Here is a 25361-nt window from a genome sequence, read left to right as displayed (position 1 = left end):
GTGAATCTGTGAAAGATACCAATGCTGGGGAAATAGTGCAGGTAAGGTTTTTATCCTCTATCCCCTGTGACTTCCCAGAAACTGTGTTGATGGTACGGGAGTATCTGTGATCATCTTTCTGCTTCGGCAAAATACCAAGGGGTGCTAAAGTGGGTTACAAAGAGTGAGGGGAATTCTCATTGTAGCAAGGGATGTTGTCTGCCGTTAGTAGAAGTGGTTTTTGGGGCGCCTCCTCCACTAGGGCGGAGAAGCGTCGCCCCGTTGCTTTCTCGCAACGCGAGAAGCAGAAGCATAAAATGGTAATAACTACCATTTTATGTTTCTGCTTCTCGCAGTGCGGGAAAGCAGAACAGAAGTGATTGGTTGGGGTCAGGTGGGTGGGTGGGGCTGCTCTTCAAGCAGGGGAGGAGTGGCGTGCCCACTCCTGAGGGTTCAATGACTGTTTGGTCGGCCCTCTGGGGCCGCCCAGACCTATCATGAGCACTTTGCCCTTTCTCCATGCAGGCTGAAATGCAGCCTACATGGACAAAATGGCCTCCCCGTAAGCCCCGTGCTAGGCAGCGTCTTCACCAATCACAACACTGCCATTGCTTAGGGGGGGGGGGATGCTGCCTGCTTCCTGTTCCTGCCGGAGGCAGGAGAGCAAGAGCAGGCGCCGAGCAGGACTGGTGCCGAGAAAACGTAAATTTTTTCTTTATTATATTATTAACCCCTCATCCTCCCTGCATTACCCCCCGCCCCGCCACCTGTGAGTAATGCCAGCCGCGACTGCTGACGACCTCTTTTGGGACCTTCACAGACCCCACCACTCACAAGAGAGCGCGATGCAGAGAAGCGATCTAAACCTTATGCTGCCAGCAGTGGAAGAGTAAGTGCATTGATAGACAGGGCTTCCAAGGGGTGGAGTGAGATGACGTGAATAATAATATTATCCAATTGAAGTGCAGTTGTAGCGTTGCGGTGCAAATTCAGCAGTAAATTAAAGTACCTGTACTGGATAATACCCAGTGATTACTAGCGCCCGACGCAAAGGCTGAACACTATGTCCTGTGCTCACTGTGCCGTAAGACTCCTGCTGCATCTCACTGATGGCAAGGCACAGCGGAGTCGCATGTGCGCTCATTCAGAGTGGATATGGCCTAGCAGATCACGGTGGAACCGCCCCTACTGGAGTGAGCGCCAAGAGTGATTTGCATTTAATTGTTGCATATGGTTGGTCTGTAGTAGCAAAGTGAGCATAAATCAGTGAACTGGAATGTAGCAAAAAGTAATTACCAACCGGTGGGATTAATTCAAGCATTAGAACAGCCACTTTGTCGATCGTATCGCTAGAGGTTGCCTGATGCACTTTTTTAGTGTCTTTCAGAGCAAACAACCTGGTCTGGCAAAGAGGAAAATAAAGAGGGCACGCCGTTAAACTATAGATACCAGCAGGATCCAGAGCCCGAGTGGAGCAGGCATTCTTTGGAGGTGGATAGACCACGGAAAGCCCTCCTACCATATACAGGTAAGATTGAGAGCCCGAGTGAGAGCAGGCATCCTTTGGAAGGGGGAGAGACCATACAAAGCCCTCCTACCATGTACACACACAAGATTGACAGCGTGAGTGAGAGCAGGTATCCTTTGGAGGGGGATAGACCATGCAAAGCCCTCCTATCATACACAGACCAGAATGAGAGCTTGAGTGAGAGCAGACATCCTTTGGAGGGGGATAGACCATGCAAAGCCCTCCTATCATATACAGGCACAATTGAGAGGGTGAGTGAGAGCAGGCATCCTTTGGAGGGAGATAGACCATACAAATCCCTCCTAACGTATACAGGCAAGATTGAGAGCTTGAGTGAGAACAGGCATCCTTTGGAGGGAGATAGACCATGCAAAGCCCTCCTACCATACGCAGGCAAGATTCATGAGTGAGAGCAGGCATCCTTTAGAGGTAGACAGACCATGCAAAGCCCTCCTACCGTATAAAGGCATGATTGAGAGGGTGAGTGAGAGCAGGCATCCTTTGGAGGGGGATCGACCATGCAAAGTTCTCCTGCAATACGCAGGTAAGATTGAGAGCAGGCATTCTTTGGAGGTGGATAGACCACACAAAGCCCTTATACCATATACAGGTAATATTGAGAGCTCGATTGAGAGCAGGCATCCTTTGGAGGGGGGATTTCTATACAAAGCCCTCTTACCATGTACTGGTAAGATTGAGAGCATGAGTGCGAGCAGGCATCCTTTGGAAGGAGATAGACCATGCAAAACCCTCCTACCGTATACAGGCAAGATTGAGAGCATGAGTGAGAGCAGGCATCCTTTGGAGGGGAATAGAACATGCAAAGCCCTCCTGCCATACACAGGCAAGATTGAGGGCGTGAGTGAGAGCAGGCATCCTTTGGAGGGGTATAGACCATGCAAAGCCCTCCTACCATACACAGGCAGGATCAAGAGCCCAAGTGGAGCAGGCATCAGTGTGAGGGGAATAGACCATGCAAAGCCCTCCTACCATACACAGGCAGGATCAAGAGCCCAAGTGGAGCAGGCATCAGTTGGAGGGGAATAGACCATGCAAAGCCCTCCTACCATATGCAGGCAGGATCAAGAGCCCCAGGTGGAGCAGGCATCAGTTGCCAGGGGATAGGCCATGCAAAGCCCTCCTACCGTACACAAGCAAGATTGAGAGGATGAGTAAGAGCAGGCGTCCTTTGGATGGAATGAGCCATGTGTTTGAGTCTTTCCTTTGTTCTCCATGCATGCTACTTAGTCCTCTATCATTGGCCTCCTCTAAATCTGCCCTAATGCCTCATTCCTTACTGTCCGTCCGTAGCTGAAACTGACCAATCTCTAATCTAGCCCTCCTCCAATGCCACTCACCATGTGGCAAAGCTGGCATAAATGGTTAGGGCAATTGTTAAAGAAAGTTTATAACTTCTTCACTCTAAATCCTTGTTTGCGTAGGTAAGAAGATGGTACAACGTAAAGTAAAAAAGACATGTACTTTACCTAAAAAATCTAATTATTTTTAATTTGTTTGTTTTCTTACTCATTGCTGTCATACCGTTTAAGTTATGGAAAAACACTCTGCTCGTCCTGCTAGCCTTGCCCCTGTAGAAAATGTATCAGATCCAGAATCCTGAAGACCAGCTTAAACCTTGTTGGTCCAACAGCTCAACCACCTACAATCACCACATAGATGTCTTCTTCATCCTTCCGAGCACAGCCTGGTTGCTGCACCCTTGAGGTATGATTTAAGTGGCCAGAAACCATCTGTCTTTCCCAATATCTTTCCCAAGGTTGCTTTTCACTCCTTGTCCCTCTCCAATACTTCTCTTTTCTTAACCACCACAACTTTCTTATTGGTCTCTGCTCAGAAAGAAACAGTGTCTGAGTTTTCAGCACAGATAGCAATGGATAATTGTGCTTGATCACTCCCCATACACACCAAAAATACAACGTTCGAGCTCTATTCAGTACATTGGCACTACCAGTAAATGCCGCCCTAAGGCTTTCTTACCTCGCCAAAAAGCATCAGCCCTGCCCACAGAAAACAGATGCACCAAACGAAACCAGATTTTTCATCATATGTTTACATTTCTTTGACAGCATCAAAACAGGCATGTTGGTCCCAATATATGTGTATGTCGATATTCCGATACAATAATGTGACAACATGGGAACTACAGGCTGATGGACATAGAGGATTCTGTTCTGAGTGTGGTCTTGTGTTCTTGTCTGATACTTTTTATTCAAATCTTTACATTTGCCAGACTTGCATACCTCAGGTGGCACACAAAAGAGAAGCATCGCATTGGTGGTGCAACTCACAGCAAAGGGTAAGTGACAGGGTGTCAGTGGGCATACCCATGTGCCTGTTTGTTTTGTTCCCACTGTGTGCTTGGTTATAATGTTCTAACAAAGGAATCCTCTTCAAATCGACTGTATCTTTTATACCCTCCTTCCCCTAAATGATCTACCATATCATTAAAGTAATTTTCCTATACACCACTGAAGACACCAGTACCATATCTATAAAGATTCGGCACTGCTGCTCTCTACCCAAGCGCTGGTTCTTACGTATGTCTAGCTCTAAGCACAGACCTGTGCACCATAGTGCGAAGATGTTGTGTAACTCTAGAATATGTTTTGTACACGGAGGAAACCCTTTCAGTTCAAGTGCTTTGATGAGACATGTTTTTTAAACTTTCCCACTTTCCATGTCCTCTGTACGCACAAGCAAAGACTGAAAATGTTGTACCCAAAAACTTTTATTTTCACCGACGTTGCCTCCAGAGGGAGGCTATCATTTTTTGGCGCATCAGCCTGTCTACCCTTTGTAGTATATAGGACTTTGTCTCAAACTCCATTTGTGGTTTCATAGGAATGCCCATGTGTCATCCTTGGAATGCCCCTTGGCACAAATAAAGCTACTCTGCTTTACGTTTATTCAACTTTCCAGCACAAATAAATCTTTGCGCTCAAAAGTACCTTATCAGTACCTTATTTGCTAGTGTCCCTACCACCGGGGAGAGGTGATTTGTTGTGTTATGTGACAGAAATTTTGAGGATTGTTTTTTTGGGATAAGGTGGTATTGACCGTTGTTTCTGTCAGTTAAGAGGGTCTGTGACTAAATCATGAAAAGGTTCCTGCCTTTGGTTGTGATGTTTGTGATGGAACAGCGTCGCCAAGATGTGGAAGAGTGACATAATTTTTTAAGGGATGTGTGGTGCCGCAGCACAAGGATTTCTGTTGTTAATCCAGTGAGCTTCAGGCTGCTGTGACTCATCCACATCTCTGTTGCTTTGAGGTCTTCGGTCACATTGGTGGATTGTTTTCTGTGACCCTCAGGTTAATCTACCTGCTATCATCTTAGGAGTGGGAGGGAAGGTTGTGGGTTCCTAGGAGGCCCATGGCGGCTTCAGGTAATTATTAAAGTGAGGTATAGGAGAGATGCTCTGGTACTCCTCATGTGACCTCTCAGGGTAGAAGAATTCAGACCATTGCACTGGAGAGGCCACTGAAGTGTGAAACAGACTGAAGTCAGAATCGGAAGATGAGACAAAGTGGTTGAGAAGGATCAACATGCTTAGGGAGCCTTGGTTATCTGAACCACACAAGACGGTCCTGATATTCACCAGAGCGATTTCTGTTCCACAGTAATAACAACATTCAGATTTGTTCTCATAAGAAAATACATTCATTATTAGTTTTAAATCTTACAAAAGGTTGTTAGCTTTTGCTGTTACATTTTATGCAAGTGTGTTGCGCATTAATGGGTGCCGTAACACTGAGTTAATTTTCCTTGTTTGGGTAATTCCATGTGAATTTTGAGCAAAATAATGCCGATGCACCAGAATGCCCATTGTTTAAGGTTAAAAATAAGAGAAAGAGGTTTAAATATCCTACACATGCCTCAGAGTGATGCTTTCTTTGCTCTCATGGATGAATCCAATTCCACGATTCATAAGTGCGTACACTTCTTAGCTTGTACTTGGGTGGTGAAGCTTGTCCAGAAATGGGACTTTAAATCACTTTAATTTTCATCTGCTGACCTCCCCAGTGAGGCATTCATAGGAATGCTTATGTTGTACAAACTCTGCTTGCATTGTGAAAGTTTATCTCAAGCCTCACGATCTAAAGTGGATTCTGGAATGTACCGTACTTCATGCAGTGTAAAGTGGACACTGGAAGCAGCATGACAATGGGAGGCTATAATGCTTCTACCGTCTATGCAGAGCAAGGTCGGGGGACCGCTGAGTGATGAACAGAGAGGGATATTTTGTGGTGTGCAGAGAGGGAATATTTGTGTGGAGAGTGACACAATACTTTTAGTCTTTCACTAATGCTATTTCTTGTGTCTTTATAGCACTCACTGTGGCATGGAACATCTGGAATATTTTAGAAGTGCAGCCCTACAATTATCAACCACATCTATCATTGTTCTGGGAGAGAAAGGGTAAGTGACAGAGAATATCAGTGGATAGAAGTGAACGGTATGATTCATCATTTCTTTGGCTCCACCTGCATACTTTGTTGTTGTCCTTCAGGAATTGGTGTCTAAGATCCAACCTCATTTTACGCCACCTGCTGCTCCTCATCTGTAACTGCGATGTCCAATCTGTAAACTACAGCGGCTCCATGACTGTCCTGTAATTCACCTGCTCTCACCCCACTGACATCTCGTCTATCCTTCCTAGTCCCGTCTGGCTGGCTTTTCTTTCCACTATGGTTCTTACCTGCCAGAACCTGTGGCTCCTGTTCGTTACCCACCTTAACACTTTATAGCCAGACTTCTTGGCTTTGCCAGTGCATGTTGAGGCAGTATCCATATTACAGATACATTGTGGAACCATATTTAATATATGTATTGTTATATGTCATTTTAAAGTGTAATAGAAAGCTTAGCTGATCGTAATCCATAATTGCCCTTTTTTGAAAAACAAACTATTCCTGCACCATTTTTGATGATCTTGCAATAAATTCCTGAAGAATATAACACTCCCATAATTTACATTAAAAAATGTGTCAGAATATATGCATTCATTTAACGTAACCAGAAAAATGGTGTGGATCAGTTTGACCCCATGTCTAAATATCTACAGAAAAGAAGCACACATTTGCCATGGTTTTTTTTATTTGCATCAGTGCAAACGTCTGTGGTCTTTAGAACTTTTTGTTCTTCGAAAGACAAGCTGAACTCAGTTATATCTCCGCCCTCTCCAAAACTTCTCAGGCCCTTCTCACTCTGCCACAGCTGCTCATAGCTACCAAGATTCCCCTGGTTCAGAATTGAGCAGCTAATCTAGTCCATGCTGTTTGTTTCTTTAGAGTCTAGGACTTATTTTCCTGATTTTATACAGCTAAATAAGGACTACAAGTCTTGGAATGAAAAGTAAAAATCCAGACTAGAGCACATAGTCAGGCCTGGACCTGGTGAACTTTGTAAGACAGGGACGTTCCTGTCAGCTCTGTTTTGCCGTGTCTACACTCCAGTAATATAAAGCTTGGTCCTAACGTGAGCATTGTGCGACTGAGCACTCCATAGTGATAATAATAATCCAGGAAAGATCTTAACACTTATTCTGTTTCTTACTTGTGAAAAAGGTGCAGGAGTTGCATCAAAAGCCACATTGGTCACTATGTATTGAAATACAGGCAATGTAATTGTTCAGTGCACCATTGCTGTTTGGAGCATGATTAGCTAACTTTTTCGCTCAAGTTACCTAAAAATGTAAAAGTTTTATTCTGTTTCATTAGCCCTAACTGAAATGTATATTTATATATATTTGTCTTCTAGGTGACAGAGCTTTTCTTTGAAATATGTCTGCTTCCAGTGCATGCACGCAGCAAAAAATAAATAACGTGGCTATATTGATGCAAATTGGAGAATAAAAATAACGTCAAGAATGATTTTGTGTTGCATCACTTCATTCTGTTTCATGCTGCCCAGTCTAGCTGTATACTGTTCATACTCTTACTGACAGTTTGAATAAAAGTGAAAGCAGTGGAAATTGAGGTTGAGATTTTGAGGAACGTTTATGATTAAACAAAGTGTTGTGCTTCCATTGTGCCTAAGCTTAGATTGGAATAAGGTCCAAATGTCCGGGCGTAGGACCCGTCCCAACTAAGGTGGTGTACATAGTGCACAAACTGTGCTTTCATACCAGAAGTGGGCTACCGTGTCTGTGCATGTCCATGTGCAGTGAGCGGCAGCCGTGAGCGACTTCTTCATGTGTAGTACTCTTGCATAAACACTGCTAAGAAGCACCTGCACCAGACGATTTATTCATCCCAGACATGTCAGAGGTTTTTGTGATGGCCGGATAAGCAACATGAAGAAAAGCCCCAAGGACGCAGGGCCTGTTTTATTGGTGCATTGGGGTTACTCCGTGACGGACGTGGTGGATATCCCATCCGCAAATTACAATGCCATTATATCCAGTCGAACTTATAATATGGCGGAAATTATATCCCTCATGTTTGTGACATAGTGACCTGTCCACCAAGCTCTAAATCTACCCATTCTTTAAAATATGTGCTGCAGAGAAAAAGCAAACTCGGCACACTCAGCAGATGCTGAGCTAGTGGTATTAGCCGGGTTTGCTGCCTCATCATTAGTAAGCATTGGCAAAGCTAATAGCCTTCGCCCTTATAAAAATGAGTGCTGAGCGACTGGCTTTGTGAAAGCGTGGTTAGAAAAGTTAAAGAGATAAATTAATATATTGAAGGAAAAGCAAATTATTTTCTTAAAGTATCTCGAAATTGAACATTGAGTTCAATATTGTCAATCTTGATAAATAACATGGATTATTTTTTGAACTTCACACAGAAAGCTCGGGCCATAATTTAAATAGCCTATTGCATGTGGTCCAGCTTCAAAATAACAGTGAGGACTAGTTGCAGGCAGTGAAAAGAACACCAGCTGCCTGAGGAAGTGTCAGAATTTAAGGGGTGTAATTAACTTTCCATCCAATGAGGAACAGAAACAAGGTCTTTTTGTCTGTGCAACAGCATAAGAAAGAGATTCATGTGAACTTGGGAAAAGACATTTCTATAGTCACTCAAGAGCCTAAAACACTGCTGAAAGAGTGCAGTAACCTGGCCCTCCCACAGCACCATAAATGCTGCCTTTGTTTATAATGACCTGGGCTTTGATGAAACATATGGACGGCGAGAGATGAAACAAAACCAGCATTACAAAGTTTGCCATGTAATCATACCAGGCCAAAATAGACCTGCGGCTGTATGTTTATGGATTAGGAGAGGGGTGGAAAGCAACCTCGGCAATACTCGAAGGCAGGGATGTGAGAGGAAAGCAGCACATGTGGAGACACCAAGTGATGTAGGCTTTGTGTTTTTCTGCTCATGTGTCCCGAATTGCATTTCATGTGTTCATGCACACATCATAAATGCATTATTCATTTAGTATCATTTATATATGTTTATCATATAATATGCTGCTTTATTATAGGTTGATAGAGGTCTTTGGAGCTCTATATAACTGACCTGCGTTTGGAGGTAAGTCTGCAAAAATGCCGATGTTAGTGCCTTTGGATGGATGATTTATCTCTGATCCCTTTAGTATATTGTTGCAGTTGTAACATGGAGTGGTGCCTTTGCGTTCCTTTGTGTTCCATAGTGAAAATAACCTCCTGATGAAGAACCAAGGGTGCAAAACGCTTTGAGGGTTTTCGTTTGAACTTATTTTTTGTTGGAAGTGGGCACTTTGGAAAAAATACATTGACACGGCAGCCCTGCCGTGAGAAGCCGCACCATCTCTATACCAGGAACGAGAGGCTGTGAGTTGGAACTATGCCTTAACTCATGTTCAGCACTTCAAAAGAGGAAAATACGGACAAGTACAGCATGCTGGCCCACTGGAGGGTAATAATAATAATAATACATTGAAATAACATGCACGAAGTAGAACCTACTGAAGGGTGAAAATATGCTCTCATCTTGACTACAAGTTCCAGCCTGCATAGCAAGATTTACGTAACTAATGAGGCCCACTGGGGGTATTTAAATGAGGCAGGCTGTTGGAGCCATCTACGAAGCGCATGCAAATAATCCATGATTAAGAGGCAGGAGCCTCGAAACGCGTTGGAATAGAACTTTACATGAATGCTGTAACCTGTCTTCCATGCCAAATAAACCGGAAGGTTTCTTTTGAAGGCGAGTGCGCTTCTAATGCTTTGGGCACTTTGAAAAAAAAAAAAATATATATATATATATATATAAAAGACTTTATACTAACCTGCAAAATACATATACATTTTTTGTAGTAAAGGCATATGCCTGGTAAAGTTATGCATGGCAAAGACATGCGATGTAAAAGCATAAGCATTGCTAAGGATGCGTTGTAAGGGCATGCGTTGTAATAACATGTGTGGATCCATCATACAACCCTTTGCCAAATTCAGTATATTCCTATGGAGTCCCACTAGTACTGCCTTTCTTTATGTTGCATTAGCTTTGCCTTTGTTAAGGATGCGCTGGCGCATTGAGTGCAGTGATATGCATTCTCCACCGTCATGACTTTCTCCTCTCTTTTGACTTACTGTTATTGTATTATCTTTGTGCTGCCAATAAATTGTCACATTCAGTACCTTTATATGGTTTCTCCCTAGAGTGGGCTTTTTGATGTTGTGTTAGATCTTTTTTGACAAATGCCTGGACACATTTGTTGTGATATGCCTTCTTCGTGTCATGATTTTGTTCCCTGTGTGGACTTTGATGGTACATTAGCGGTGCCTTTCTAATAACTGCTTTATTGAATTCAGTACAGTCATATAATTTCTATCCATTGTGAACTTTCTGATGTTGTGTTAGGTTGCTTTTTCAACAAATGCGTTGTCACAGTAAGTGCACTGATATGACTTCTCCCGTGAGGACTTTCTGATGGAAATTTGGCTGTACCCTTCTAATAAATGCCTTGTCACTTTCTGTACATTCATACAGTTACAAAATTAAGAACACTTTGTCACATTCTGTACATTCATACAGATTTTCCTCAATGGGGACTTTCTGATGCTGTTTTAACTCTCCCTTGCTAATAAATGCTTTGCCACAATCAGTGCAGTCTTCAGTGTGGACCTATGATGTTGCATTAGCTCTCTATTTCTTATGCATGCATTGTCACGTTCAATAGTTTTTCTCCTGTGGGAATATTCTGATGTCATATTACATTTTGTTTTGCAATATATCCCTTGGTGCATTCAGTACATTAATATGGTTTCGCACTAGTGTAGACTTGTTGATACTGCATTAGCTTTTTCCTCCTGCAGAAGACTCTAATACATTCGGTAAATACATAGGATTTCTCTCCATGTGGATTTTCTGATGTCGCTTTAGTTTTCCATTTGTTATGAATGCTTTGTGACATTCAATACATTGATATGGTTTCTCCGCTGTGTGAAATTTCTGATGTTACATTAAATTTTGCTTTGTAATAAATCCCATGTCACATTCTGTACATTCATATGGTTTCTCTCCTGTGTGAATTTTCTGATGTAGTTTTAAACGTCGCCTTGTAATAAATGCTTTGTCACTCACATTCTGTACATAATTATGGTTTCTCCCAAGTGTGGACTTTTTTTTTTTTTTTTAAATCTTTTTATTGAGCATTTTTACATTTATGTACAAGGCACAGTGCACTATTCCAAAAAGTAGCGTGACAGCAGTGAGATATTCCATCTACAATAAGAGCGACAAGGGCCAGAAAATTTAACGTAGGAACAAGAATACAAAACACAAAAAAGAGATAAACAAGCGAGACCATAAAAATCATTAGTTACCATGATCAATATCCCCCTCCCTTTCGAAGCACTATCTGCCTACCCATAAGGAACCTTTAATAGACTATACACCAAATAATCACAAATTCTAGTCAGCAGAAAGCATATATGAACATGCATTACCAGACCCATTCAGTTCGTTAAAATAATTTAGAAATTCCCTTCCTTCCATCGAGTGATGGGATCCCAGATTACCCTGCCCATTTTCCTCCCGTTTTTGCCTTTCCTAGCATATATCTCTTTCTCCAGATGATACATCGAAAGCAATATAGCAAGCCACTGATGAAATGTAGGCGGGAGAGGATCTAGCCATGCAGAGGCTAGGCACAATCTAAGAACTGCTACCGCTACAAACAAGAATTCCCCCCCTAACTGCATCTCTCCTTCCTCCTCATTTATGCCTAATAGAATTATTGCGGGGGTTAATGAAAAAGAATTTATTCCTAGTACAGTCTTTATAAAATTTCCAATATCCTTCTTCAACAAATATAAATGGGGGCATGTGGCAAATACATGTTCTAAGTCTGCCTCATTGCTTCCACATCTATAACAATTTGTTCCTACAGTTCCTCCCCACTGAGCTAATTTAGCTGGGGTGTAGTACAGATGATACAACGTTTTGTAATGCTGTGCCTGCAATGATGCAGAACACAGAAGTCTATGACCCTTTTCCAGGGATAACTCAAAACAATCCTGACTGACACTCAGACTATCCTTCCACTTATCACCCCATTTCCCTAAATCATCCTGCTTTCCTTTCGTTAGTTCAAAATAAAATCGTTTAATCGTACACTCTTTCCCTGTTCGTATCAATTCCATTACCGAGTCTCTACCAAACCCCAGAGATCCGCCCACTTTACTCATCAAGAAGCTCCTGATTTGTAAAAACTTGAAGAAGTGACTGTTGTGTAAATTGTACCTGTTCTGCATTTCTGAAAATTGGCAGACACTTGAGTCCCCCCGAACGTCCCCAAAGCTCTTAACTCCCTTACCTACCCATTCTGTGAACACCGAGTCCGCAAAAATCTCTTCTGGAATATTAGGGTTATGTGTGAATCTAGTGTAGCGGTTATACCTCCCCAGGCCTGACCTTTTCATAAATGCTTTCCAGACTGCAAATGCTGCCATGAGAGTCTTAAATTTTGTTCTCTTGTAATAGCTGGCCTCCGTAAATTTTAGAAACACATTTTCTACCTCCATACCCAAAACCAGTCCAAATATTGCAACCGTGCCTAGATCGCTCCCTCCTTCAGCCTCCGCACCCCCTACCAACACTAACATATTTTGAAACGTTGCAGCCCAATAATACAGTCTTAAATCGGGCACTGCCCACCCTCCCCTTTCCTTTGGCAATGTCATGAATCTTAATGCCCTTCGTGTCTTTCCTTTTCCCCAAATAAATCTATTAAGCATGTGTTCTATCCTTTTGAACCACCTAGCGTCAAACAGCAAGGGAATTGCCCTAAATAAATATAAAAATTTAGGGAGAATTAACATTTTAATTATATTCGTCCTCCCCACTAAACTCAAATGCAAGTTCTCCAATCTGTCCAGGTCTTTTTCTACTTTTTTCATTAATGGAGCAATATTCCTTTCCACTAATGAGTCCAAATCAGCCGAAATAGAGACTCCTTGATATATTCCTGAGCGTATAACTCGGTTGTCAGTACAGATGGCAAATCTATTTTTAATTATTTGAGTCTTTCCCGTATTTAACCTATACCCCGAGATATACCCAAAATTTGTGGCCTCTATTTCGATTTGATTAATGGACTCCGTCGGTGTTGGCGTGACCACTGCAACATCGTCAGCATAGGCTAGAACTTTACACTGCCCAGTTAGGGTAGGGAGAGCACTAACCAGACCACATGCCTCAATTCGCCGTATAAATGGGTCCATGTAGATGGCAAACAGCAGTGGTGAACAAGGACACCCCTGCCTAGTTCCGCGACCTATTTGAAATTGCCTCGTACACCCTGCGTTAACCCGAACCGAGGCGACAGGATTCAGGTACAATGCCTTGATTGATTTAATAAATCCCTGCTTTACACCAGATCTTTCCAGTACCCCCCATAGATAGCCCCAGGAGACCCGATCGAATGCTTTTTCCGCATCTAGTAGCATAACAGCCATCGGGTCTCCTGCAACTTCCATCGCATCAAATAGAGTAATCACTTTACGAATATGATGGGTTGTCCCCCTTCCAGGAATGAACCCATGTTGCATTCTGCTCACAGTGTTAGCGATCACTCCGGCTAGTCTTGTTGCCAATGCTTTGGAGAACACTTTGGCATCGGAGTTCATTAAAGTGATTGGTCTATAAGACCCAGGATCCTCCGGAGGTTTCCCTTTTTTGAGTATTAACACAATCACCGCACCCCCCCACGATGCAGGAATTGAGAATCCTGCTTGCGCCTGCTGTATTAGATTTGTTATAACCTCCTTCAGGGCCCCCCAGAAAACCTGATAAAATTCGACCGGAATTTGATCCGGTCCTGCTGCCTTACCCGCCGGCAAATTCCATACTGCATCTTTTATCTCTTCTAATTGCAGTGCCCCCTCCAAACCCTCCGAGTCCTCCTCCTCCAATGCTACCCCAGGTATCCCTTGGAGATACTCATTCACCGCCCGGTTATCAATATCCCCCAGATCATCAGTGTATAGCCTCTCATAAAAGCTCCTAAATACATCTCTAATTTCCTCCGGGTCCGTATGTAGCCCGCCCGCTGTATCCCTTATCTCCCTTATTATTCCCGTAGACTCTTGCTGTCTTGCCCGAACAGCAAGGTGTCTGCCTACGGCTTCACTACACTCATAGCACTTCTCCCTTTTAGACGTGTACAATTTAGCCGCTTTAATAGCAACGTCCCTTTCAGCCTCCCCTTTAACCTTGAGTAGCTCATTCCATGCATTGTCAATTTGGATACCACTCAAAAGACAGCTTTCTAATTCTGCCTCCGCCTCGATCACTTTTCCCCTTGCCTCCTCGCTCCTTGAACGTTCTTGTTTCTGCTTATAGGAACTGAAGCTCATTGTCTCGCCCCGGATTCCTGCCTTTAAGGCATCCCAGACCACCCCCTCTGCCGCGCTACCTCTATTAATCTGGAAGAAATCTTTGATCCACTTAGTCATGTGTCCTACATAACCCTCATCTTTTAGCAGCCCCCTTTCAAACGTCCAACTAGTGCGCTGTCTTTCATTTGTTTTACTTGAGATTGTAAGTATTAGTGGGTTATGGTCGCTGAATATCCTTGGTAATTTACCTATCTGTACATTCGAGACATCAGAGCTAGGGACCAAAAAATAATCTAACCTGACACACACTTGGTGTGGAGCTGAATAGTATGTGCACCCCCTTGTCAGCCATCCGTTTAATCCCCCAGACATCTATTAGGGCATTATTTACGATTAAGCTTCCCAATGCCCGGCTCACTCTTTTCTTCCTCCCTTTATATTTACCAAAGGAGCCCTGCCCTAACCCATCTGACCCATTAATATTAAAATCCCCTGCGATAATGACTCTCGGGGCCCAAGTAGCTAATTCTACATCTAAGAATTGAAAGATTTCCGGGTCATCTTCCGTAGACCCATAGACAGATACAAGCGTGGTCCATACCCCATCCAAGAGACACTCTACCATAGCCCACCGCCCCCACTGATCCTGTGCTTTCTTCCTTACCACAATATTCCTATTCCTAGCAAGGATGGCTACCCCTCTCTTTTTCACCCCCTGCCTAGAGCTCACTAATAGGTAAAATCCCAGCTGATTCAACAGGTACACCTGCGAGTCCATTATATGTGTCTCCTGCATGGAAACTAAATCAGCATTCATTTGCCTTAAGGCAATGGAGATTCTCATTCTTTTTTGTGCATCATTTAGCCCACATACGTTCCACGTTACACACCTAATATCCATGAGGACCCAAGGGCATCATTACTCGCATCTTTTCTCCTTCCTTGAATTATTTCTTTTTGTTTCTGGCCCTCTCCCCCTAAAGTAGCCTCCCTCCGCTTGCATGTAATCGCCATTTTCCAGTTACTTGAATCTACTGACAGCTTTCTTACCCTCTCCTTATATCCTCCTCCTTGCCTTTTTTGCCTCTTTTGCCTCTTTTGCCCTACCTGTTCCATACGCACCGTGCCTTGTACCCCCCCAAGTGCCCCAACCCACTCCCCCTTCCCTTACTGGCAAATAGGTCGATAACGACCTATGTGTGACAGCCGGTCCTCCCAGGAAGCACCCCCACCCTGCCCACACATCTTAAGCCTTCAATCCATTCTACACTGATGTGATAACCCCACTTTTTGCAGTCAGATCTTTTTCCCCTCTTTTCATTTCATTTCATTTTACTTTTTACTTCTTTTTCTCTTTTTATTTTTTTATTTTTTGGGGATGTTGCTATGTTACTATGGATGTTACTATGTGAAACGTTCTGTGTTCCTGATAGCTGTAACTCGATCACTTTGCCTGTTTTGTTCCCTCTCTCCTCTGGGGAAAAATACCGCTTTAAGGAGGAGTCTCGCAGTGAAGTCAAAGGCGAAACCCAGCAGGCCGAGGGGGGGGCCGCGAAGGAGAACAAAAAGAACGGAGTACCCACCACAAGGAGATATTGTCAAGAGGTTAGTTTGGGAGGCGTCAGCTACCTCACAATCGAACTTGGGGGGTGCCTCAGGGGGAAAACAGATACACTCAATCCAGGAGAGAGCCGGATGGCAACCTACTGGACAAATGGAGGGGCACACGGATAAGTTTGATTTGTTATTCTCAACTCTGAAACAGATCCAGGGAGAGGCTCGCCTGGAGAGCAAAAGGGCAAAACACGCGAATAAAAAAATTCAAACCTCACTTCGCAAGGTTGATAAGCTATATGAAGAAGTATCTGGCAGACTAGAGGAAGTTAAAGAGAGAACTGACAAAGTGGAGGAGGAGGTGGTGAAGCTGCAAGAGTTTAGACAAAAGTAGGAGAAAACAGCACTGGATGTCCTCTGGAAGCTCGAAGATCTTGAGAACAGGCAGAGGCGTAACAACATAAGAATTCTTGGTGTGGAGGAAGGGAGGGAAGAGGGAGACATGCGGGCTTTTGTGGTGGAGCTGTTGAAAGGTGCGTTCCCGGAGATGGATAACTGGGACTGGGATAAGGAGGTGCAGCGCGCACATAGATTTCCATTGGTTCAGAAGAAGAATATGACAGGAGCCAAGTCTAGAGCCATTTTAGTTTATGTGGGGAACTACCTACTGAGGGAGGAGATAATCATGAAAGCCAAACCAATGAAGAAACGAACATACAAAGATATCTCCTTCTTTGCCCGACCAGACTTCTGCCACATAACAGTTGAGAGAAGATGGCGAATGAGACAACTTATTACACCGTTTCAGAACATTGGTTGCGAAGTGTATTTAATGTTCCCGTCACGTCTTAAAGTTATCGTTAATGGACAGACCAGGGTGTTCTTCTCAGAAATTGTTGCACAGGAATATTTAACTTTTTCCAAGTGTGGACTTTTTGATGTATTTTTAAACTTTTCTTTTCAATAAATGCCTTGTCACATTCAGTACATTCATAGGATTTCTCCCCTGTGTGGACTTTTTGATGTTGCATTAGCTGTGACTTTCTAATAAATGCCTTCTCACAATCAGTACAGTTGAATGGTCTCTCCCCAGTGTGAATTTTCAGATGGTGTGTTAAATTTTGCTTTGCAATAAATGTTTTGTCACATTCAGTACATTCATAGGATAAGGATTTCTCTCCTGTGTGGACTTTCAGATGTTGTGTTAGTTGTGACTTCCTAATAAATGCCTTCCCACATTCGGTGCAGCTGAATGGCCTTTCTCCAGTGTGGATTGTTTGATGTGCCTTCAGATCTCCATTTGTTTTAAAGGCTTGATCACATTCTGTACATTGATATGGTCTCTCCCCAGTGTGGACTGTTTGATGTCGTTTCAGCGCTCCATTTCTTATAAATGCTTTGTCACATTCTGTACATTGATATGGCCTCTCTCCAGTGTGGACATTTTGATGTCGTTTCAGGTCTCCATTTGTTATAAATGCCTGGTCACATTCTGTACATTGATATGGCCTCTCTCCAGTGTGGACATTTTGATGTCGTTTCAGCGCTCCATTTCTTATAAATGCTTGGTCGCATTCTGTACATTGATATGGTCTCTCTCCAGTGTGGACTTTTTGATGTCGCTTCAGATCTCCATTTGTTCTAAATTCCTGGTCACATTCTGTACATTGATATGGTCTCTCTCCAGTGTGGACTTTTTGATGTCGCTTCAGCTGTCCATTTGTTTTAAATGCTTTGTCACATTCTGTACATTGATATGGTCTCTCCCCAGTGTGAACTTTCTGATGTTTTGTTAGATCTTCGTTGGTAAAAAATGCCTTGTCACATTCTGAACATTCATAGGGTTTCTCCCCGGTGTGGATTCTCTGATGTTGTGTTAGATGTGACTTTATAATAAAGGCCTTCTCACATTTAGTGCAGTTGAAGGGTCTCTCTCCAGTGTGGAATTTTTGATGTTGCTTCAGCTCTACATTTGTTATAAATGCTTTGTCACATTCTGTACATTGATATGGTCTCTCCCCAGTGTGGACTTTTTGATGTCGATTCAGCTCTACATGTGTTATAAATGCTTTGGCACATTCTGTACATTGATATGGTCTCTCTCCACTGTGGACTTTTTGATGTCGCTTCAGCTGTCCATTTGTTTTAAATGCTTTGTCACATTCTGTACATTGATAAGGTCTCTCCCCAGTGTGAACTGTGTGATGTTTTGTTAGATCTTCGTGGGTAAAAAATGCCTTGTCACATTCTGAACATTCATAGGGTTTCTCCCCGGTGTGGATTTTCTGATGTCGTGTTAGACGTGACTTTATAATAAATGCCTTCTCACATTTATTGCAGTTGAAGGGTCTCTCTCCAGTGTGGACTTGTTGATGTCGCTTCAGCTCTCCGTTTCTTATAAATGCTTTGTCACATTCTGTACATTGATATGGTTTCTCCCCAGTGTGGACTTTCTGATGTTGCACTAGGAGCCAATTGGTTATAAATGCTTTGTCACATTCTTTACATTGATATGGCTTCTCCCCAGTGTGGATTTTCTGATGTCGTTTTAGCTCTCCATTTGTTATAAATGCCTTGTTGCATTCTGTACAATCATACGGTTTTTCACCAGTGTGGATTTGATGATGCAGCTTTAGATTCTTCTTCATATGGAACACTTTATTACATTCTGTACATTTATATGGTTTCTCCTCTACGTGGACACTCTGATGCTGCATTACGAGCCAATTGGTAATAAATGCCTTGTCGCATTCTGTACATTCATACGGTTTTTCACCAGTGTGGATTTCCTGATGCTGCTTTAGCGTTCTCTACCTTCCAAACACTTTATTACATTCTGTACATTTATATGGTCTCTCCTCTACGTGGACACTCTGATGCTGCATTAGGTCTTTCATTGCAAAGAGCACTTTTCCACAGTCAGTCCATCAATATAGTTTTTCTCCAATATGAAGTTTCTGATGTTGCACTTGCTCTTTCTCTGCCTAATAAATGCGATGCCACATTCTAGATACTCATACGGTTTCTCTCCTGTGTTTTCTTGCTGATATCAGGTTGGCGTTTCCTTCGTAATGAGTACCTCATTAGACTTGCGTCAGTAGGTCAGTGTGTTATGTCTTCAAAGTATATCTGCTGATGCCTAAGAGCCAAGTACAGACTGAATTGGGCAGTTTGGGTTTACAGCTGCAGGAAAAGACTTTGGCAAGACATTAGCCTTCAAGGGCAGAGATTTAGAGGCATGCTGTTTTTACATCACTTCCTACACCAGTGATGTTTAATGCATTTACCTTTTAATTTATTACTAAATTTCTGTCACCTGTTAGATCAAGAAAAAAACACAGTAAATAAGCTGAAATGGAGAGTCAATCACAAAAATCTATTGGCATTTAATGAGACATTTGATTGTCCTCATAGACAAAAGCACTGAAGAAATTCTAGATTAAAATTTTCAATGTAAAAATACAATAGATAGAGTAAGGGCATACAACCCTTCCGTGATCTCCTTTTTTCAAGGAGTGTGGACTCAAGGAGAAAACAAGGCACGAGAGAGGGTTCCTTGTTCAGTGAGTGGGACCCTCTCCCAACGACACACTACAATGTTAAATCCACAGCGACAAGATACCTACCTTCTGATCCAGGGAATGCTTCCTATTATCACACGGCCTAAGAAATAATAAAAGAGGAAGCCTTTTCAAGAGAATGGACCATGCAACACAGAGAATCACAAGAACAGCGGGAAAATCAAGCAACTCCTGCAAGAGAGTCTGTAGGGAACTGGACTCAGTTGCAGTACCCCTGCTCCCTTTTGCCTGGTATGTGGTCCAACTTTGACTGAAAGTGTACTGGGTTCCTGCTAACCAGGTTCCCAGTACCAGTGTTCTTTCCGTAAAATGCACCATTCTCCACAATTGGCACCCTTATAGGTTTCCCAGTAAGTCCCTAGTAAGTGGTACCTCTGGTATCTAGGGCCTTGGAATTAAAGAGGGTCCTTAAGGAATGCCGCACAAATTGTGCCACCCTAAGGTGCCCCTCACTAAGCTACTAAAAAATTGTCATTGCAGCCTGCATGTCTTGGTGCAGAGAAAAATTAAGAGTGATCATGGTACCCACCCCTGTGTGCCATGCAAAGAAAACACTTCCTGTGGTATAGGTAAGTCACCCCTACAGCAAGCCTTACAGGCCTAAGGCAGGGTGCACAATAACCCACGTGTGGGCATATCTGTGTGAGTGGATGTGCCCTTGGGATATCGCATCAGAACCTTCGATATTACAAGTACACAGGGTAGCCATAACGAGTACATGGGCTGGACACTCGTGATTACGAGTTCTCCAGCTACATGGTGGCTTTACTATACCCCAAGGTGTTTGGTATCAAACACCTCATCGTAATAAACCCACACTGATGCCAGTGGTGGATTTATCAAGCAATGCACCTAGAGGGCACCTCAGAGGTGCCCCCTGAACACCTATCAACTACAAGTGTGTTGACTGGTCTCGACCATTGAGCCACCGTAGACAGGTTTCTGACTATCAGGTTCGTGAGTGGCCCAGCTGTCTTGATTTTGCCCCTCCGAGTTGTTTGTACATGGCAGCAAGGAGCATTTTTGTGCACCTAGCCAGGCTGACCTAACCACTCTGTACCGGAGCCACCCAGCCCAGGTCCCAAAAAAACGGCTGTGCTCCCTTGCAACGCAAGCTTCCATTTGGGAGCGCTCTGACTTATCCCCAAGTCCCCTTGTGTAGCTTGTTTTTGGGTGGCTTGTAGTACTTTGGACCTTGGCCCACTACAACTCCGAACGCCGAAGGTGAACCCCTGAAACTAACTGTGCCTACCTTTATGCATCACTGACTTTGTTTCCCCATAGATTGCATTGTGTGTAAAGGCGCACAACTTTAAAAGCTTTACTTGTAGAAATTGCTATTGAAAACAGTACTCACCTTTGAAGTTCTTTGTTTTGAAACATATATAAAACAAGCATTGGCATATCCAATAGGTCTCGCCTTTGGGGCCTTATAAGTGTTTAGGCAGAGCTATTGGCTTTGCAAATGTTTTTAAGCTATGTTGTAGAGCAGTGTGGGTTATGTGCAGTATGTCGAAAAGGTATAATATAAATGTGTTATAAGCATTTTTGTTACCTTCAATATAACCAAGAAGAAATTATGTACAACTGAACTACCCTATTAAAGAAAGAATATAAAAATGTCTTCTAGTTTTTTTGTCCTTGCAGTGCTGGCAACTTTTTGCCTGTTCCAATACTCGTTATAGGTTTGTTTTTGTTAAATATAGGAGACGTGTTGGAGGTTGGAAAATAGTTCCTGTCCCAAACCTTCAACAGCGTTTGCTGAATCAAGTGGTGTTCAGGGCTCGCTGCTGCTCAGAGGCTATCGGAGATCTTGTCCTTACCAACAAACAGAACAAAGTGGCCTGCTGCCACTTCAACAAAAGGACAGGACATTTTTTTTAATGGAACGAAAGTAGCAATGCACTACCATGAGTCTCGGCGGTGCACCAATGGAATGGAGCCCACCAGGGCTTTAAGTGGGCCGGATCCTACCGGCAGTTCTAAGAAGCCGGTACTGAGACAGGTAGCTATCGGGCTCTCAAGGTGAAAATAAAAATCTTAACTCTGGAGCAGTGCCACCATTTCCTGCATTTGATGCAACTTCAAAGAGAATCTTTATAGTTCTTTCAACATCTCATCATTTCCAAACTGAAGCATTTTCAATATTATATACAACGAAGCCATAGTTGTTGCTTAATCATCTTATGCATAACAGCACTGACAAAGCCAATAGTCCTGGCTTGTAGGTATGATGTTGCTTGCTGTAATATATATCTGGATGCAATAACTAAAACAGCAAAATACCAGTTGGGTGGTACACAGTGCCAAGCACAGTTTTTTTAAGCTTAGGTGTTGTTAAGCCACACCCTAAATTATACAGGCCACGCCCCTTTGAGCGACTCCCCATGTTTGTTATCTCACCTAAACCTGATGCACCAGATAAGAGTAATGTGTCGTCAGAGAGAAAAAAAAAGTAACACAGCATCCTGGATAAGCAAACACTAACAGCGAATGCAGGTTTAATTAAAGGATGTGATATATAAGCAGGGGCGACATGGTATGCTTTAATGTTTTTTTACCTCTATCGTCCAGAAATAGATCAGTGCCTTTTGCATGAAGAGTTAACGACATGAATATGGGGCCCGAAAGAGACCCGTTTCAATGTCCATTTTAAAATACTACCGGGTCTGAGACCCGGAGTGACCCGGCCCACTTAAAGTCCTGTGGTGCATCATTCCAACGGAGTGGCCTCCATGTGTTTACAACAGAGTGCAACTGAGTTCTGGCTAAAGTCAGTGAGAGTGCCTGTCAGGAGAAAAAAGATGCTCAGAACACGTGCTCATCCAATCCTTGGCCTCTTTAGAAAGCGCACAGAGCAATGGTCACGTATACCAGTTGCGATTCTATGCAAATGTGTGGGTATGGTGGCACTTTAAGCAAATTTTAGTGTATATGGTTAAGACCCGCCCTTAAAAATATAGGCTCTGCCCATTTCAAAGCCCCCCCCCCACTTTCTGCATCCCACTTAAACCCCTGGCGACCTGCATTGTCCATGTTTGCAGTAGTGCAATGTGTTTGCGACCCAGCGGGGCTCTTTCAGGACAGGGCAGGAGGAGCGTGGACTCCGGGGAGCAGGCTTGTGAACACAGAAAAGAAACATATTTACTCTGCGGCATACTCGCTTCACAGCTCGACGTGTTCTCCGGAGCAACCAGGTGAGGGTGAGAGAGGGTAACATGGGGAGCAGCCGTTACCGCCTCCGGCCCAGAATAGAGCAGCCCCACGAGCCCTCCCCAAACAAACACACACACACAGTGGGGGGGGGGGGATTGCCTCATATGTAGGGGAAGCAGGGGAGTAGCTCCCATTAGTGCAGCAGGTTCAATTGCACCCGGGTCTACAGCACTGTGGGGCACATATAAATAATTTTGCAACAGCAGTGAAAGGAACCACCTTCCTTGCTAGCACACACACGCACCCCAACCCACCCAGCCCTCATACACTTCCGGGGTACCAAGGAAAGCCCAGTCTTGCCAGGTTACAAAGATTTATACAGAAAGGCAGTCCTCCTGCTGGGTTGCAGGGACATAAAAATGTGTACCTCACAACTGTTGATGGGCAGCAACACACCACCAGTTGTGTCATGGCCTGGTCATGAGTCTGAAGTCTCCTGTGATAAAAAGGCACCACCATCTTTATACTCCTGTTTTCAACACTATCTACCACTGGTGGCGATGAATAGCCAGAATCACGGTGAGCATTCGTCAGGGAATTCGAGACATAAGTCTCATGCACAGAAAAACATACCGGTTAAGTGAGAATGACTAAATGAGGAGCAGGGTATCTAACACGTTCTGTGCCATGGACTATCGACCCTACAGCTTACCTTGTCCTTGCATAACCTCACTCTGCCTCCACTTCACAATCCCTTCTGCGTGGCTTGCCTTGGCTCACCTCTCTTCTGCCTTGTAATATTCGCTTCTCACCACTTTCAACACTTGTTTGCAACTCTCTGCTTCTTTCAGCTAGGTTGGCACTATCCTAGTCCTATACAGAAGATGCCAAACTCAACCGTGTTACGTGCTGCTGTTACGACAATGTGATGGCGCAGCGCAATCGTGTGATCTTGCATAAACCAATGGAGCTGTAACAAGGCGGGGGTGCGCGTAAAGCAGAGTGTTGTTTATTGAAGTCCGGGCACACAGTGATTACGTGCAGTTGAAAATGGAATGACCGGGCGCCGTGCCAGAAACCCCCGGTCTTAACCCAAGCCCCTCAAATCCAGTCAGGTAAGATCAAAGGGGCGCAGCCCAGACTTGAAAAAACAGTTCCAGTCGCGTGGATATACTGTCTGTCAGGGGGTTATTTGCGCCGCGGACTAACGCAGGTCGGATTGCCGGGAAGAGACTTGAAAGCTCCGCGCGGCACATGCTTCTCTTCTACCAGAACGGGGACAAGGGGCATATTTTGTCTACAACAAAACCTCTAACCAGGCCTCTAGCAAGCTTGTCCAATCAATTGAGCTTGGTGCCTGACCCGCAGCCACCACTTTCATTTTCAGAACTGTGACCCCTGTTCAGAGAAACGGAGGGAGACTTTAAATAAGCATTTGCAATGTAATAGGACTCGCATTTACGTGAGACCTATTGCATTGCAAACGGGCGGGAGGGGGTAGGGGTCCACGAAGGCACAAGCAACTGGAGTCCTGGGAGGGCCGAAAAGGCACGGATTGTGGGAGTGGGGGGGAGAAGACACGGGGAGAAAATAGTACTGGAAGTAAAGGGGCCAGTAACCATGTAAGGATACAAATGATGGCATGGCCGTCATAGGGAGGGACTAACAGGCCTATAAACCAATGGAAGGCAGCATTTAGTAAAGGACAAAGCCAATGAAAATGATGGGCGGGGTGTGGGCGTGGCTTCTCTTCCGTACTCAACTACCCCAGATCAACCCCAGAGCAGGGCTTGCGCGCTGACTCAGGGCTCGACCTAAAAAGGGTTATTTTTAGGTCTCGCCTGAGACAGCGCTTTAGCGCTGCTCTCGCGAGAGCTTTTGTAAAAGGGGGGTCTGGCAGTGGAAACTAGTGCTTTTCAGGCCTCCAAATACAGTGCATGTGCGCCGGGCGCGCGCACCATTTGGCAGCCTGAAAAGCACTGCCTGATCACTTTCACGGCCGCTTTGATGTCCTCAGTGAGCCGCGCGGCCACTGAGGACATCAAAGCTGCCGTGAAAGAGCACACCATTTGCCACCCTCTTCCTGCTTGTTTGAATTAATTAACCCGATTTCGCGCGCTTCTTTAAAACTGAGACTGCCGATTTATATCACTTTTTGTGACACTGCACCGCTGCAAAGCCTTGATAATCTCATGTTCTGCAATCGTTTTTTTTTTTTTATTTCGTTTTAAACATTGCCACTGAAGGACCGCTATTATGACAAATATCGGAATGGGAAGCGGGATCCCGGGCCATTTTCCCACACATCCTGTGGGACCACAGGGAAGAGCGAATGAGCAGTGTCCTGGCGTGGGCAGCTCAGAGGAGTTCTCTGTTATGTGACTGTTTTAAGATCCTACTAGCACCGGGTCCAGCTCCTGTGCTTTGATGTGACTGGGGACTCAAAGTGAGACCCTCTCTCCCTCCCAGCAGAGGTGCCTAAACAGACACGTGCGCTTTATGGTCATGTCACTGACACTCGGAGCTCAATCAGCGAGGCTGCTAATCGCAACTTCCTTTCATCTGCTGATCCAAGCAGCTGGGGGCCACCTCGCTAGACAGGGGAAGGGACGGGCCGCCCTAAGTGGCTGGTATCATTTATGTGTCAGCTGTTTATTCACCCCCTAATGATCCCTGTGTTTATCCTGGGCTTTCAGCGGGCGCGCTTTATTGTCGTCAAAAGGGCGTGCAAAGCATAGCATAGGCACCAGTGCTTCGGGGAGACCATGG

General features: G+C 44.1%; 1 protein-coding gene across 1 annotated transcript in view; it reads right to left on the bottom strand.

The window, feature by feature from the left end:
- Positions 1 to 15631: 15631 nt before the first annotated feature.
- Positions 15632 to 25361, bottom strand: part of LOC146822504 (uncharacterized) — a 50787-nt gene continuing 41057 nt past the window's right edge. Inside the window, exon 3 of the mRNA XM_085613613.1 lies at positions 15632 to 19171. Within this exon, the coding sequence (XP_085469739.1) occupies positions 16716 to 18572 (1857 nt within the window). The 5' untranslated portion in view covers positions 18573 to 19171 and the 3' untranslated portion in view covers positions 15632 to 16715. The remainder of the gene's footprint in view (positions 19172 to 25361) is intronic.

This window comes from Triturus cristatus, chromosome 6 (assembly GCF_964204655.1).
Source record: "Triturus cristatus chromosome 6, aTriCri1.1, whole genome shotgun sequence".
Classification (NCBI taxonomy): domain Eukaryota; kingdom Metazoa; phylum Chordata; class Amphibia; order Caudata; family Salamandridae; genus Triturus; species Triturus cristatus.
The sequence above is the reverse complement of the archived record's forward strand: the minus strand, read 5'-3'. Positions and strand labels throughout refer to the sequence as shown.